At 44.7% G+C, this 12147-nt stretch overlaps 1 protein-coding gene across 1 annotated transcript in view; it reads left to right on the top strand.

The window, feature by feature from the left end:
* Positions 1-12147, top strand: part of CPED1 (cadherin like and PC-esterase domain containing 1) — a 158975-nt gene that overhangs the window by 8836 nt on the left and 137992 nt on the right. Inside the window, exon 2 of the mRNA XM_075724014.1 lies at positions 5029-5215. Within this exon, the coding sequence (XP_075580129.1) occupies positions 5029-5215 (187 nt within the window). The remainder of the gene's footprint in view (positions 1-5028; positions 5216-12147) is intronic.

Genomic DNA, 12147 nt, shown 5'->3' with positions numbered 1-12147 from the left:
CTTTACCAATCCCTTTCACATGAGGTGTATTCAATCTGTAATAAACTGACCTGCTAACAAATAGCCTGAGACTTCAAACTGAGGAAGAGCTAAAAAATGGTTGGGACATGAAAACATTTGACCATTTAACAATTATTATCAAATATTCAAAACGTTATGGATCCATTTTTTTTGTCTCAGCCTGCTGCACATTAAAGTTATAGGAATGCCAAAAAAATCAGAACCATAAAACATCAAAATACGTGAACAGCTTATTTTCATCTATTGCACTCTGCTTCTTTTATACCAGGTCTCTGCCCAGACTGCATTTTTATGTTTGAGAAACATTTTATAAAAACCAGCAGACTCTTTAAGTGTATAAACATGACTGCTATTGCTATAATATTGGAAATTCTGAAATACATCCAGTAGTAACTAGATCAGCATGGCCAGTGATGTAAGGCATTTTATATAGAGCTTTGGAAAAAATTATAGAATCACTTGCTATAAGTGTGCCGTTGGCCAGATTTTCTTTTAATTCTATGTAGCCAATGGGTAGTTTAAAACAAAACAAAAAAACCACCCTACATTGCACTGGCTTGGCAAGAAAGCAGAGAAGACACGTTGCGTCTTGTAACCTGGCCTACAAATAGCTCTGAAAGGAAAGGGCAGGGGAAATAAATTTGGCAACACTACACGTGGATCTCAAGCAAGCACCGTAAAAGGTGTGGAGCTACTTCATATTATTTAATAGTACCAGATTAGACACCAGGTCAAGCTGTTAAATTTAGGACCCTGAATTGTCTCAGTGCCCCAAAGATCCCGTCATGGCTTTTTGGGAAGCTAGCGGATAAAAGCGCCTCGTGTCTAGCGGTGGGAGGGGAGGCTGGGGGCGCAGGCGAACGTGTCCCCAGGCAGGCCTGCTCGGTCCTTCGTGGCCCTGCATCAGGATCCTTTGGGATTTTGACGTGTCTCTGGACTGCGTGTCCCAAGGAAAGCCCTTTGGAGCCGCTCGTGGTGCGCTCTGTGTGCGAGGGCCGCCGCAAGCCCTCTGACCGCCCGGGGGGAGCCGGCTGCTCGGGGCCGTTTGTGTTTTGTGGAACTGACCTAAGTTACCACCATTGCTTGAACTTCATTTGGTTTTGGTGCTACTATCAATGTTCTCTTGAATATTTGCCACTGCCAAACTGGAGCTTTGTAAACATTTCTGCTAATCCCCAGGGAACTGATGCCGTCTGCATCAGCGCTGACGTGGTGGCGGGAGGGAGAACTCTCTTCCCCTGGAAGATCCTGCTGCAGGCAGGCGGGCACGGACACAGGCCTCTGGCCCCAGGGACTGTGGGGTCCCCAGGGCCCATGGGACCCCTCAAGGCCCCTTGGTTGCTGCCCCCCGTGCCTCGCCGGCCGGGCAGAGGGAGCAGTGGGGGGCACAGCTCGGCCCCCAGGCCCGAACGGCACCAAGGCCGCCAAGGCCTGCTGCACCAGGCGTGGGCTGCCAGGCGGCCGGGCTGCGGAGAGCTGCCCTTGGAGTGTTGCCCGCAGGGGAAAATAAAGCCGTTGCTGGGTGCTTGAGGTGCAAGCTCTTAAAGTTTGTTTGAAGCAAAATGCTTCAGGAGGGACGCTGCAGGAGGCTGTGCTTTTGCAAAGAAAGGTGGATTTTTTTAGCATGAAAAAGGTCCCATAAGCATTAGTGAGGAGGGGTGCACACAAAGTGCTGCCAAGTCCGAGGCGGGAGCCTCGCAGCAGGCAGCGAGCACCCTCGGCCGCACCGGGAGGGCCAGGAGCGGGACACGCCGTAATCGCCAGCTAAAAGTGGACAGGGATGTGTCCTGGGCTGCAGCCCCTCTGCGCTCCTCACGTGTCCTTAGATCACCCTGCAACACTGGCCACTGCAGCACACATGGGATGGAAAACTGGATTTGCTCGCACAATAAAGTGAGAGGTCCCTCTCTCCTGATTTTTCTTCTGCAGTGCAAGTGAAATGGAAAGTGGGAAGTGTCTGGCTGGACTGCCCAGAGGAGGAGGGAGAGGGAGCACAGGAGGGGGGCCAGCGCAAAGGCTGGATTTAGAAACAGGGAGGGAGGGGAGGGAGGGAAATGGAGAGGAAGGGCTGCCAGCGGCTGCTGGCGCTGCTGGAGAGCAGGAAAGAGAGAAGATAAGAGGAGAGGAGGGAGGGGCGAAGGCAGAAGGGGAAAGAATGGCGGGTGCTGTGGTGGGGAGGGGTGATCTGAGATGCTTTAATACTGTGCTTGCTGCCTGATCAATGTGTTTTGAAAACGCTGGGATGCCCGGGGGTACACCTGACAAGTGTAGTTCCTGTGATTTCACCCTGTGCTCCTTGTGCATCTTCTGGCCAGCATGTGATCAACCTTTATTTGAATATCCCAGTGCCTAAACTAGTTTTGGCTTAAACATTTAGCAAATATACATGGAAGACTGACAGTGTTGTATCAAGATATTTTTCAGGGTCCCCTCATCGATGATGCTAACCCTTTCCACGGGGGATGACTGCTGTGGAGCAAAAGCAGATGTGGTATTAGAGGCTCAGGGCTCAGAAATCGTTCATGATCCTCACTGCCGCAGAGAAGCTTATGCTTCAGCCAAGCGTACTGTAGAACTGCATCCTTTAATCGGGGAACAGACTGCTGAGAAGAGTAACTTTATCGCTAGATCCCAGGCCTGTGAACAACTGGACACATCTTGAATGACATTTGTTTATATCAAAGCATCTGTCTCTGTTTCTTTGTGGTCTACTGTGCAAAAAATGGTGGTGCCTTGTTTGTGTAGCACTTCCTATGTCCAGTGATAAGCTTACTAAAATTAGAAGTTATGGAATAACCTAGTTTTTAAAGGACATACTGCTGACTACTGCTAGGTTGAAATTCATGAACTTGACAAGAACTAATTTCATGTCCTTAATTGCATCCCTTAAATGCTGGTATGTTTCAGTCCTAAAGACAAATACTTTTCTCCAAAAGAAAATCTTGTCTGTTAATGGTGTTTTTATTGTAAAAATAGTGTAGTGGCCCTGTAATTTACTCTTTTCAGATCTTAATGTCCAGCTCATGCTATCTCCATTTGTTTGGGGTGGCTCTCTTCCATTTTTCCTTGCAAGAAGCTCATATCCCAGGCTATTATACAGAGGAAGGGTTGCCTCTAGATTCCTTTGACCTTAGGCACTATGTGGGAAGACAGTGAATGGTACACAACCCAAGAGTTCCTTGGGAGTCACTGGAGACATCATACACCTTTCCACTTGCTCCTATATACAAGTCTCTCTGCCAGTCCTGGCTGGATCGTGATGGACTAATAAGGCAATAAGGTACTGAAAGGGTTATATTTAATTCTTGTGGTGGGTTGACCCTGGCTGGATGCCAGGTGCCCACCAAAGCTGCTCTGTCACTCCCCTCCTCAGCTGGACAGGGGAGAGAAAATACAATCAAAAGCTTGTGTGTTGAGATAAGCACAGGGAAAGATCATTCACCAATTACCCTCCTGGGCGAAACAGACTCAACTTGGGGAAATTAGTTTAAGTTATTACCAATCAAAACTGAGTAGGGTCTTGAGAAATAAAAACTAAATCTTAAAACACCTTCCCCCCACCCCTGCCTTCTTCCTGGGCTTAACTTTACTCCCAATTTCTCTACCTCCTCCCCCTGGGCAGTGCAGGGGGACGGGGAGTGGGGGTTGTGGTCAGTTCATCACATGTTTTTTCTGCTGCTCATTCCTCTTCAGGGGAGGACTCCTCACACTCTTCCCCTGCTCCGGTGTGGGGTCCCTCCCATGGGAGACAGTCCTCCATGAAGTTCTCCAACGTGGGTCCTTCCCACAGGCTGCAGTTCTTCATGAACTGCTCCAGCGTGGGTCCCGTCCACAGGGTGCAGTCCTTCAGGAGCAGACTGCTCCAGCGTGGGTCCCCCATGGGGTCACAAGTCCTGCCAGCAAACCTGCTCCAGCGTGGGCTCCTCTCTCCATGGGTCCACAGGTCCTGCCAGGAGCCTGCTCCAGCATGGTCTTCCCACGGGGTCACAGCCTCCTTTGGGCACATCCACCTGCTCCGGCGTGGGGTCCTCCCTGGGCTGCAGGTGGATATCTGCTCCACCGTGGACCTCCATGGGCTGCAGGGGCACAGCTGCCTCACCATGGTCCTCACCACGGGCTGCAGGGGAATCTCTGCTGCGGTGCCTGGAGCACCTCCTGCCCCTCCTTTTTCACTGACCTTGGTGTCTGCAGAGTCCTTCCTCTCACATATTCTCACTCCTCACTCCAGCTGCTGTTGCCCAGCTGTTTTTTCCCTTTCTTAAATACTTTATCCCAGAGGCGGTACCACTAATTGGCTTGGCCTTGGCCAGCAGCAGATCCATCTTGGAGCCAGCTGACATTGGCTCCATTGGACATAGGGGAAGTTTCTAGCAGCTTCTCGCAGAAGCTACCCCTGTAGCACCCCCTGCTACCAAAACCTTGCCACGCAAACCCAGTACAGTTTTCTAGAGGCATAGCAATCTACAGTACTGTTTAGGATTCCTCTGCATGCTTTTACCTCAGTACTCTTCTTATGTTTCTTAATCAAGCTGCACAGCAGAACTCAGACCCCTGCACTTACCATCTGCGTAGGACCCATGTTCCTTAGGACAGTTAACATGGGACCCGCCAAGTACGCTCTGCTTGGCGACCCACAGGTCAGCATGAGGCCACAGTCAAAGTCACCTGGCAAGTACTGTTACCAGTTCACCAGAGCAGGCCAGATTTCAGCCAAAGGTGTTTCCATGAAGGGAAGACCATGTTTTAAAGATCGTCCATTGCTACCCTGAGCTTTCAGACTCTTGCAATATCAGTCCAAATGAAGGTAGAAAAAACAGAGAGGGAGACAAGATGGAATTTGTGGTCAGAAGTCCCTATATAAAGAGAATTCTTAACTATACCAGAAATATTTCCTGGATTGTCACAGTGAGGTACTAGTTTCATTTTGTGAAAAATAACAACCTTATATGATACTGCTGAGGAGTGTCCTGTCTTACAACCATTGTCTTTGCATTGTGTTTGCTGTAGATCAACGACTCCATTCTCCAGTACTTTGAAAGCCGTACGAGAAGAGCAGTTCTGTACGCACCTCCTGCCCACCGTGAAACCGAGCGTCAGCTCTGTCAGCGCATCCTGGCAAAACATGGATATACAGTCACAGTCCTTGAAAGCAGGAGACTGATGGGAGATCCCAGGCTTGAAGGCCCTTATCACAGTAAGAATAATTGGACTTGGTTAATTCGTTAATTACTAAATGTTAGCTATTGTTCCAGCATTCTTCCACAGAGGTGAAGTTTATAAACTCTAGATGCAAGTAAGGACACAAGCCAAATTCTAGCCCTTCCCAGTTAGACAGCTAATTTTCCACAATTAGATGATTCTTTCATTAGATACTTCCTTCTGTAAAAAAATGCAGCAGAGTGGTTCATCATAGTCTTGACAACTGTCGTGGTTTAATCCTAGCTGGCAACTAAACACCACACAGCCACTCCCTCACTCCCCCAGGTGGGATGGGGGAGAGAATCAGAAGAGTAAAAGTGAGAAAACTTGTGTGTTGAGATAAAGACAGTTTAATAGAGAAAGCAAAAGCCACGCACACAAGCAAAACAAAACAAGGAATTCGTTCATTGCTTCCCATCGACAGGCAGGTGTTCAGCCATCTCCAGGAAAGCAGGGCTCCATCACGCGTAATGGTTACTTGGGAAGACAAACGCCATCACTCCAAATGTCCCCTCCTTCCTTCTTCTTGCCCCAGCTCTATATGCTGAGCATGACATCATATGGTATGGCATATCCCTTTGGTCAGTTGGGGTCAGCTGTCCCAGCTGTGGCCCCCCCAGCTTCTTGTGCACCCCCAGCCTATTCACTGGTGGGGTGGTGCGAGAAACAGAAAAGGCCTTGACTCTGTGTAAGCACTGCTCAGCAGTAACTAAAACATCTCTATATTATCAACAGTTTTCAGCACAAATCCAAAACCTAACCCCATGCTAACTACTAGAAAGAAAATTAACTCCATCCCAGCCAAAAACAGCACAACAAACAAATCAAATCAGTTTGGTACCTGATGACTTCTCTTACCAACTTCATTAATATAATAATGGAGTGATTATCAGTAGAGCATTTCATAACAAAACAAATACCTGCTACATTTGGTTCTTTCTCATTTTCTCTCTTAAGGAAAAGCTGTATGCATGAAGGTATGCTTTTTCCACTGGTAATGTTTTGATTCTTCTGTAATGTACATACTAAGCTTGTTGAAGGACATGATGCAGAAAAAGTACATTTTGCACTTGCTGCAGATGCTGGGGTAAATTACTGCTGGTTCTTAGTTCCTGTTGAAATTTGATCCACATTCAAAGCAGGCTACTGAAGAAGCTTGATCTCCCGCACAAGGGACTGTAGCTTTGTGGTGTGGAGTTATACTGTGCCTGGTAGAGGAGCTCTGGGCACCAGTTATGTATATGCTGGCCATGTTTCAATGCTCTTGGACACCTTAGAGATGTGAACTGAAAGTGTGATCTCAATTTGGTCTTCTGTTGGAAGTCAATTTTGGAACTGGAAGGCTTTGAAAAAAATACACAGGCTGCCATTCTGTCAGTAGAGAAATGGTGTGGTTTGTTATTTCTCCTGCTAAGGGGAGTGCCGCTTGCATCATTCAGGCTTGCAATACATTCCTGGGGTTTCTTTAAGAAACCTTCTTGAAAATAAGGCACATGCAGTTTTCTTGGAAGGCTCTACTGAGAAATAGTAAATTGTCTTCACCTTGCTCTTTTATTTTAATGTGGTTTCATATGCACCTTTCAGCCACTCCTTGTCTTGAGTACTTTCCATCCCAGAGTGACAAGACACAGCGTGTCCACAGGTTTTGCTAATGTCAGAGGGGCTGCAAAGAAAAGACAGCATCTCTGGGGATCATGTGCACCATCTCTGTGATATACTGTTGTTTCAAATGGCCAAGCAATTGGGTATGTGAAATTCAGTTATGACTTAGAAAAAATCATTGCACTAGATTTTGCTACAGTGATCAGCTCAGGTTCAGGTTCTCTAGTACAGGTTTTTACCCTCCAAACACTGCCTCTGCAGAAATCAGCTTAACTGTGGGTATTTATATTTTACAGGCTAGCACCAGTACTTCCTGTAGTATTTTTCCAGTAAGGAAAAAAAAATAATAAAAAGGTTTTAGGTATTTTCCAGGAACATCCTACAGCTTCCAGCAGATGTTGGAGTATGTAAAAAAGTCTAATGTTTGCCAATTTAAGGTAAAGAGTAAGACTCTACTAATTCCATTTCATGGCAACCTAAGTCTGCCTTTAACTATTCCCTGTGTTATGTAAGGCTTTAAAGTTATGTTTTACAAACAAGAAGTAAAAGAGCATGTCTGCATACCAAACCAATGATCTTTTCTTAGAACTAAACAAGTTACGCTCAAAGTTGTTTTTCTTTGCCAGTAGATGATGGGGCTTACTGTTCTGGATGGGATAGTGCTCCTTATTTTGCAGAAGGGTATTTTGAACTATGCTTCATCATAATATTTTCCTGATAGGCGTGTTATAAATTACTAAAAAATATGTTCCTTAAAGCCTCTATTAAAAAGATATAGATAATGGACTGAGAAACATAGCTCATGAATGTTGTGAAAAATCTATAAAAAGAGTCATTCCCTCTTACTTGGTATTATTTAGCAGCTCTATCCATTGCTTTTATTTTTGTGCAGTCCATCTTACTCGTGTATCTTTCAAAGTTCACTCTAATTTTGAAAGGATTTTTTGTTTAGAATGGCTGAGAGCCAGGAGTCTAGCTGAAGTCATATATGGAAAAAAATTCACCACAAAACATTCCTAGCTTTTTTGCGCTGGCCCACTATTAATTTTGGGACCAGTTCTGCTCCCATTTGAAACCCAAATGTGACATCTCTGCACACTGATCTTCCAGAGGGATCCTCCGCACCTGGGCTGCAGCACTGTGTTGAGTTCATTGCTGTCAGAGAGAAACATCAGGAGAATAGTTTTCTTCAGTGGAAATTTTTCACTTCTTACAGACTAACCAAAACATTTGGAGTTTCGTAACTGGAAAATAGTTGGCTAAAAAGGAAAAGGATACCTTTTTTTCAGGCAAAGAGACTGTGGTTTATGGGTTTCCTATGAAAAATCTGTACAGATGCTTTCTGCAGTAAAATATAAATTATTCAAACCCCTAATTTTTCACTGAAAAATAGCTCTGTCAGTAAATTCTCAAGCAGCTTTGGTTGAACAAAAAGTAGCTGTACTTTCACCATTCCTTAGCAATTAAACCCACATGGAGGGAAAAGCCCATGGACTGATGATATCCATGCCTGCTCTGAGCTCTTTGAGTCTTCCTTTTGCGGCAGCCCTAAGTGAGCCAGGTTTTCTGTAAGGTTTAACACATCTCTTAGTCTGCTGTTAGGATGGAGAGAGGGAGGCGGTTCTGTGTTAGTGGCAGATGATGGGATAGTCAAGTTTTGTGGAGAGCTGGGATTGCCACTGTGGGGATGCAGCTGCTGCTGGGGTAGATCTGTTTAAGCATGGTCAGTATCTCCAGTATGTCTGTTAAGTCCATTGTGAAGCAAGCAGTTCAAATGAAGTTGGATAACAGTTGATGAGAAAGGTACCAGGTTGTATTGGCCAGCACATCTATAAATAGTACACTTGTTTTGTTTCCCTGCTAGGCAGAAGAAGGTGTGCTTGGTGTGTTGTTCCTTCCTTCTTCCTCCTTTTTTTAAAATGTGAGAATCTGTTCATAGAGACATAGCCTCTGGGACATGTTCTGCCTTTGCTGCAGCCTGGGAGCAGGTTTGAAAGCAGTGTCACACAGCTTCATGGAGAACAATAAAAGGATCAGGAGGAGTGAGAAAGCCCCACACATCTGGGCTTTCTCCTGGAAGGTTTTCTGTGCTGAGCCACACAAGCCGCAGTCCTTCCTTCCCTCAGCCCGGCACAGAGCTCTGCTGCTCTATCGGAGGTGAGTGGGATGAGCTGCGTGGATTCAGAGCACCCTTTGGTTCTCCCAGAGTGGCCAATGCTGGAGAAGAACTTGCCAAATATTTTCCAGAGTCTTCTGCCTTCCTCCCTGTCCTTCCAGTCCAAGAAGCTCTCATCTCTGTGGCCACAGCAAAGTTTAACAGGATCTGTGGATCCCTATGGTTCTGTGATGCCCTGCCAACATTTTCACAACCTAAACCAGGAAAGTTTTCTCTCAGAAATTTGTTGCATTAAAATGCATTTCTGCCCTCCAAAAATAATGTTCCCTAGTTACTGTCTGCTGCCTGAACCTTTCCTGAACTCCGTACTTTCCCCAAATGATATCTTCTAAGATAAATAAACTACTTATATCTTTCTTTCTGGAGCCATCAGTTTTTCTGTCCTTTGCTCAATGTGCCTGCCTCATTAGTCAATGCTGACCCTCCCTTAATAGGCATTTCCTTCATTTCTCAATTCTTCACCTTTACTAATATTTACGCAAATCTCAGGAAACTGCAGGCTCCAAAAAATTTGTGCAGTTGTATGCTACAAATCTGACCAGCCAGTTTTAATTCATTCTGCAATAACATGCAAAATTCTGTTGTTACCACTAGCTTTTAGAATAGAAAAGATTCTGGATAACCTTAATGATAGCCAGTCAGTTTGGCCATGGAAAAAAGCACATCTATTCAGGCTGCTGGCAAACTGAGTGCAGTGTAACATTATATGCTCCCTGCTGCCTTAGAATGTTAATTTTAATAATTTGGTAGAAGCTTGTGCAATTGCAATGAGTGACTTTAGAAAAAGAATCGTAAACCATTTTGGTAGTATTGATTTTACATGATCATTTCCTATTTTTAGAATACTACAGTTAAGTATTTAAACTTTATTATGGCTTCTGTTTGCAGTTTGAATGACATCCACTGAAGATGCAATTTTAGCTATGCCATTAGAAAGATTGTTACAGTACATATATTGATTTGGGGTTTTTTTGTGATTTATTGTTCCAGAAAATACGTATTGGACCCATCTTAGCTTTGGTCGATATTTACCTCTTGGGTCAATAAGTCTTGATATTTATTTCCGCTGAAATCAATACCAGCTTCATGTCCTGTTCATTCACCTGAGATTGTTAAGTGGAGATCATATACTATATATATCCTGAAATTTACGTATATTGCAAAGAATGTTGGATCTGAAGTTATTTCCTCTTCACTGACTTTATCAATATGCACTGAATTCTGTTCTGTTTTCTGCCATTTTAAGAGCATGCTGTGTTTAAGTACTTGGCTGTGTAAATTAAGCCCTGGTTCCAGCAACTAACTATGAGGATGATCTAGCTTTCTGCAGATGTGGGAGTGCTGCTTGGGTGGAGCTGCTCCAAGAACAGGAAGGGATGAGTGAGACAACAGACCCGTGGGAGCAAATCTGAGTGAATCTTGGCCCTTCTCTTTATGTGCTGGGGTCAAGAGATCTGTCTGGCATTTAAGCTGGCATCTCAGCATTACTTAGGTATTACAGCAAGGAGTGAATAGCCTCTCATCATTAAAGCAACCTGAATATATTCAGACATAACTCATTTTGCTGTAAAATGCTGATTTGAGAATTGTTGTATTGTTATGGCCGATATGTCCTCTGCTGCCTCCCTCATTGGCTCTCTATAGAGCACTCTGTTGCTTCCTCGTACCCAGCGGTCGCTCCCTATAAAAGCTGCTGTTTGGGGAATGGGGAATGTCAGGAAGCATGAGCGTGCAGGAGCAAGCACAGGTGTTCGGCAGACGTGGAGTGATGCTAGCTGCAGGTTTCTGTCTCTGGATGGTGCATGACTGAAAAACTAGTTGGGGACAGATGAAAGAAAATTCTGCTTTGATTCTCCCATAAAGCAATTTTCCAAGTCAGTCTTTGTCAATTTTTCATTTTGGTTTGTTGGGTATCCTTTGGAAAAATTGTTCTTTAAAGAAAATCTACATTTTTCATGGGAAGAAAATGTCTGTGTCTGTTCACTTCTGTTCATAGTAAGACTAGGAGGCAGAGAAATGTTGCCACACCAGAGTTAGAGATGGAGAAACTGGGATAAAAAACATATGAGTCACTGTCAGAACCAGGATGAAATGCATGCTCCTTGCTGTCTATCTTCATGTTATTCCTTCAGCATATTGTATCACCTCTAGTATTCCTCACTATTCATACTTTTGACCAGAGGCTAAGTCAGCAAAAGAATCAGCTTAATTGCTGACATCTGGCCAGCAGCAAGGTAGGAACTTGCAGAAGTGCTACTTCATGAATGCAGCCAGTAATAGTTTCCTCAGGGCTGCTAATTAGTCTAGAGAATAAACTACAGCCGTGAGTTTCGGAGGCTCCCAGGGCCATGTCTGGTGACTATCTGACATTTGCTTTTCATTTTCCAAGACATAACTATATCAGCAAAAGTGGTGAGAATGAAAGGAGGTGGGAGAGACAGGAGGACAGAGTGATGCTCTTTCTTCCATGAGCGTGAAGGCTGGTACGACTGGGGGAACAGAGGTACTTGTTAACATAAAATATTAAAAAAGTCAGCTGCCAAGGAAAAAAGAATAGTCTGTTCTTCATGTTGATAGTAAGTAGGACATGAAGGACTACAACAACGACACAAAAAGTTATGTTAGATATTAGGAAAGATGTTTTGGGGGTAAGGCTAGTGAAGAAATCAAATGGATCCCCTGGAGCTGTGCAGCATTCAATCTTAGAGGTCTTGAAATATTAGGTAAAGAGATTTTGCTGGGTGTAGTGTGTCCCCTTATGGGGTAGGAAGACAGACTCACACACCTCTTGAAGCCTAGGACTAGCCTTGAGAGAATGAGGCAGGTAAGAAACCGAAGAGGGAAACCAGTGATTTCTAAAGCTGACGGAGAGATTTCAGGTATGAATCAGCTGTGGTGACTCAGGGCTCTAACTGAGGAGCAAGCGATATGCAGCTTACATCATCTTCTTAAAATGCAAAATATTCTCAAAGAAACCCGTATCTATTAGAATATACTTCTGACAGGAGTGAGGAAAGGGGAAGAGAGCACAAAATCAGGGGTGCTTAAGAGTATAACCAGCTGAAGTTTGAGAAAGTAGAAAGCAAATAACATACTCTGAAATAGGGATGGTTTTCATGGGACAGTGTGTAAAACTCAGTACTAAGAGA

This window comes from Pelecanus crispus, chromosome 1, assembly GCF_030463565.1.
Source record: "Pelecanus crispus isolate bPelCri1 chromosome 1, bPelCri1.pri, whole genome shotgun sequence".
Taxonomy (NCBI): domain Eukaryota; kingdom Metazoa; phylum Chordata; class Aves; order Pelecaniformes; family Pelecanidae; genus Pelecanus; species Pelecanus crispus.
The sequence above is the reverse complement of the archived record's forward strand: the minus strand, read 5'-3'. Positions and strand labels throughout refer to the sequence as shown.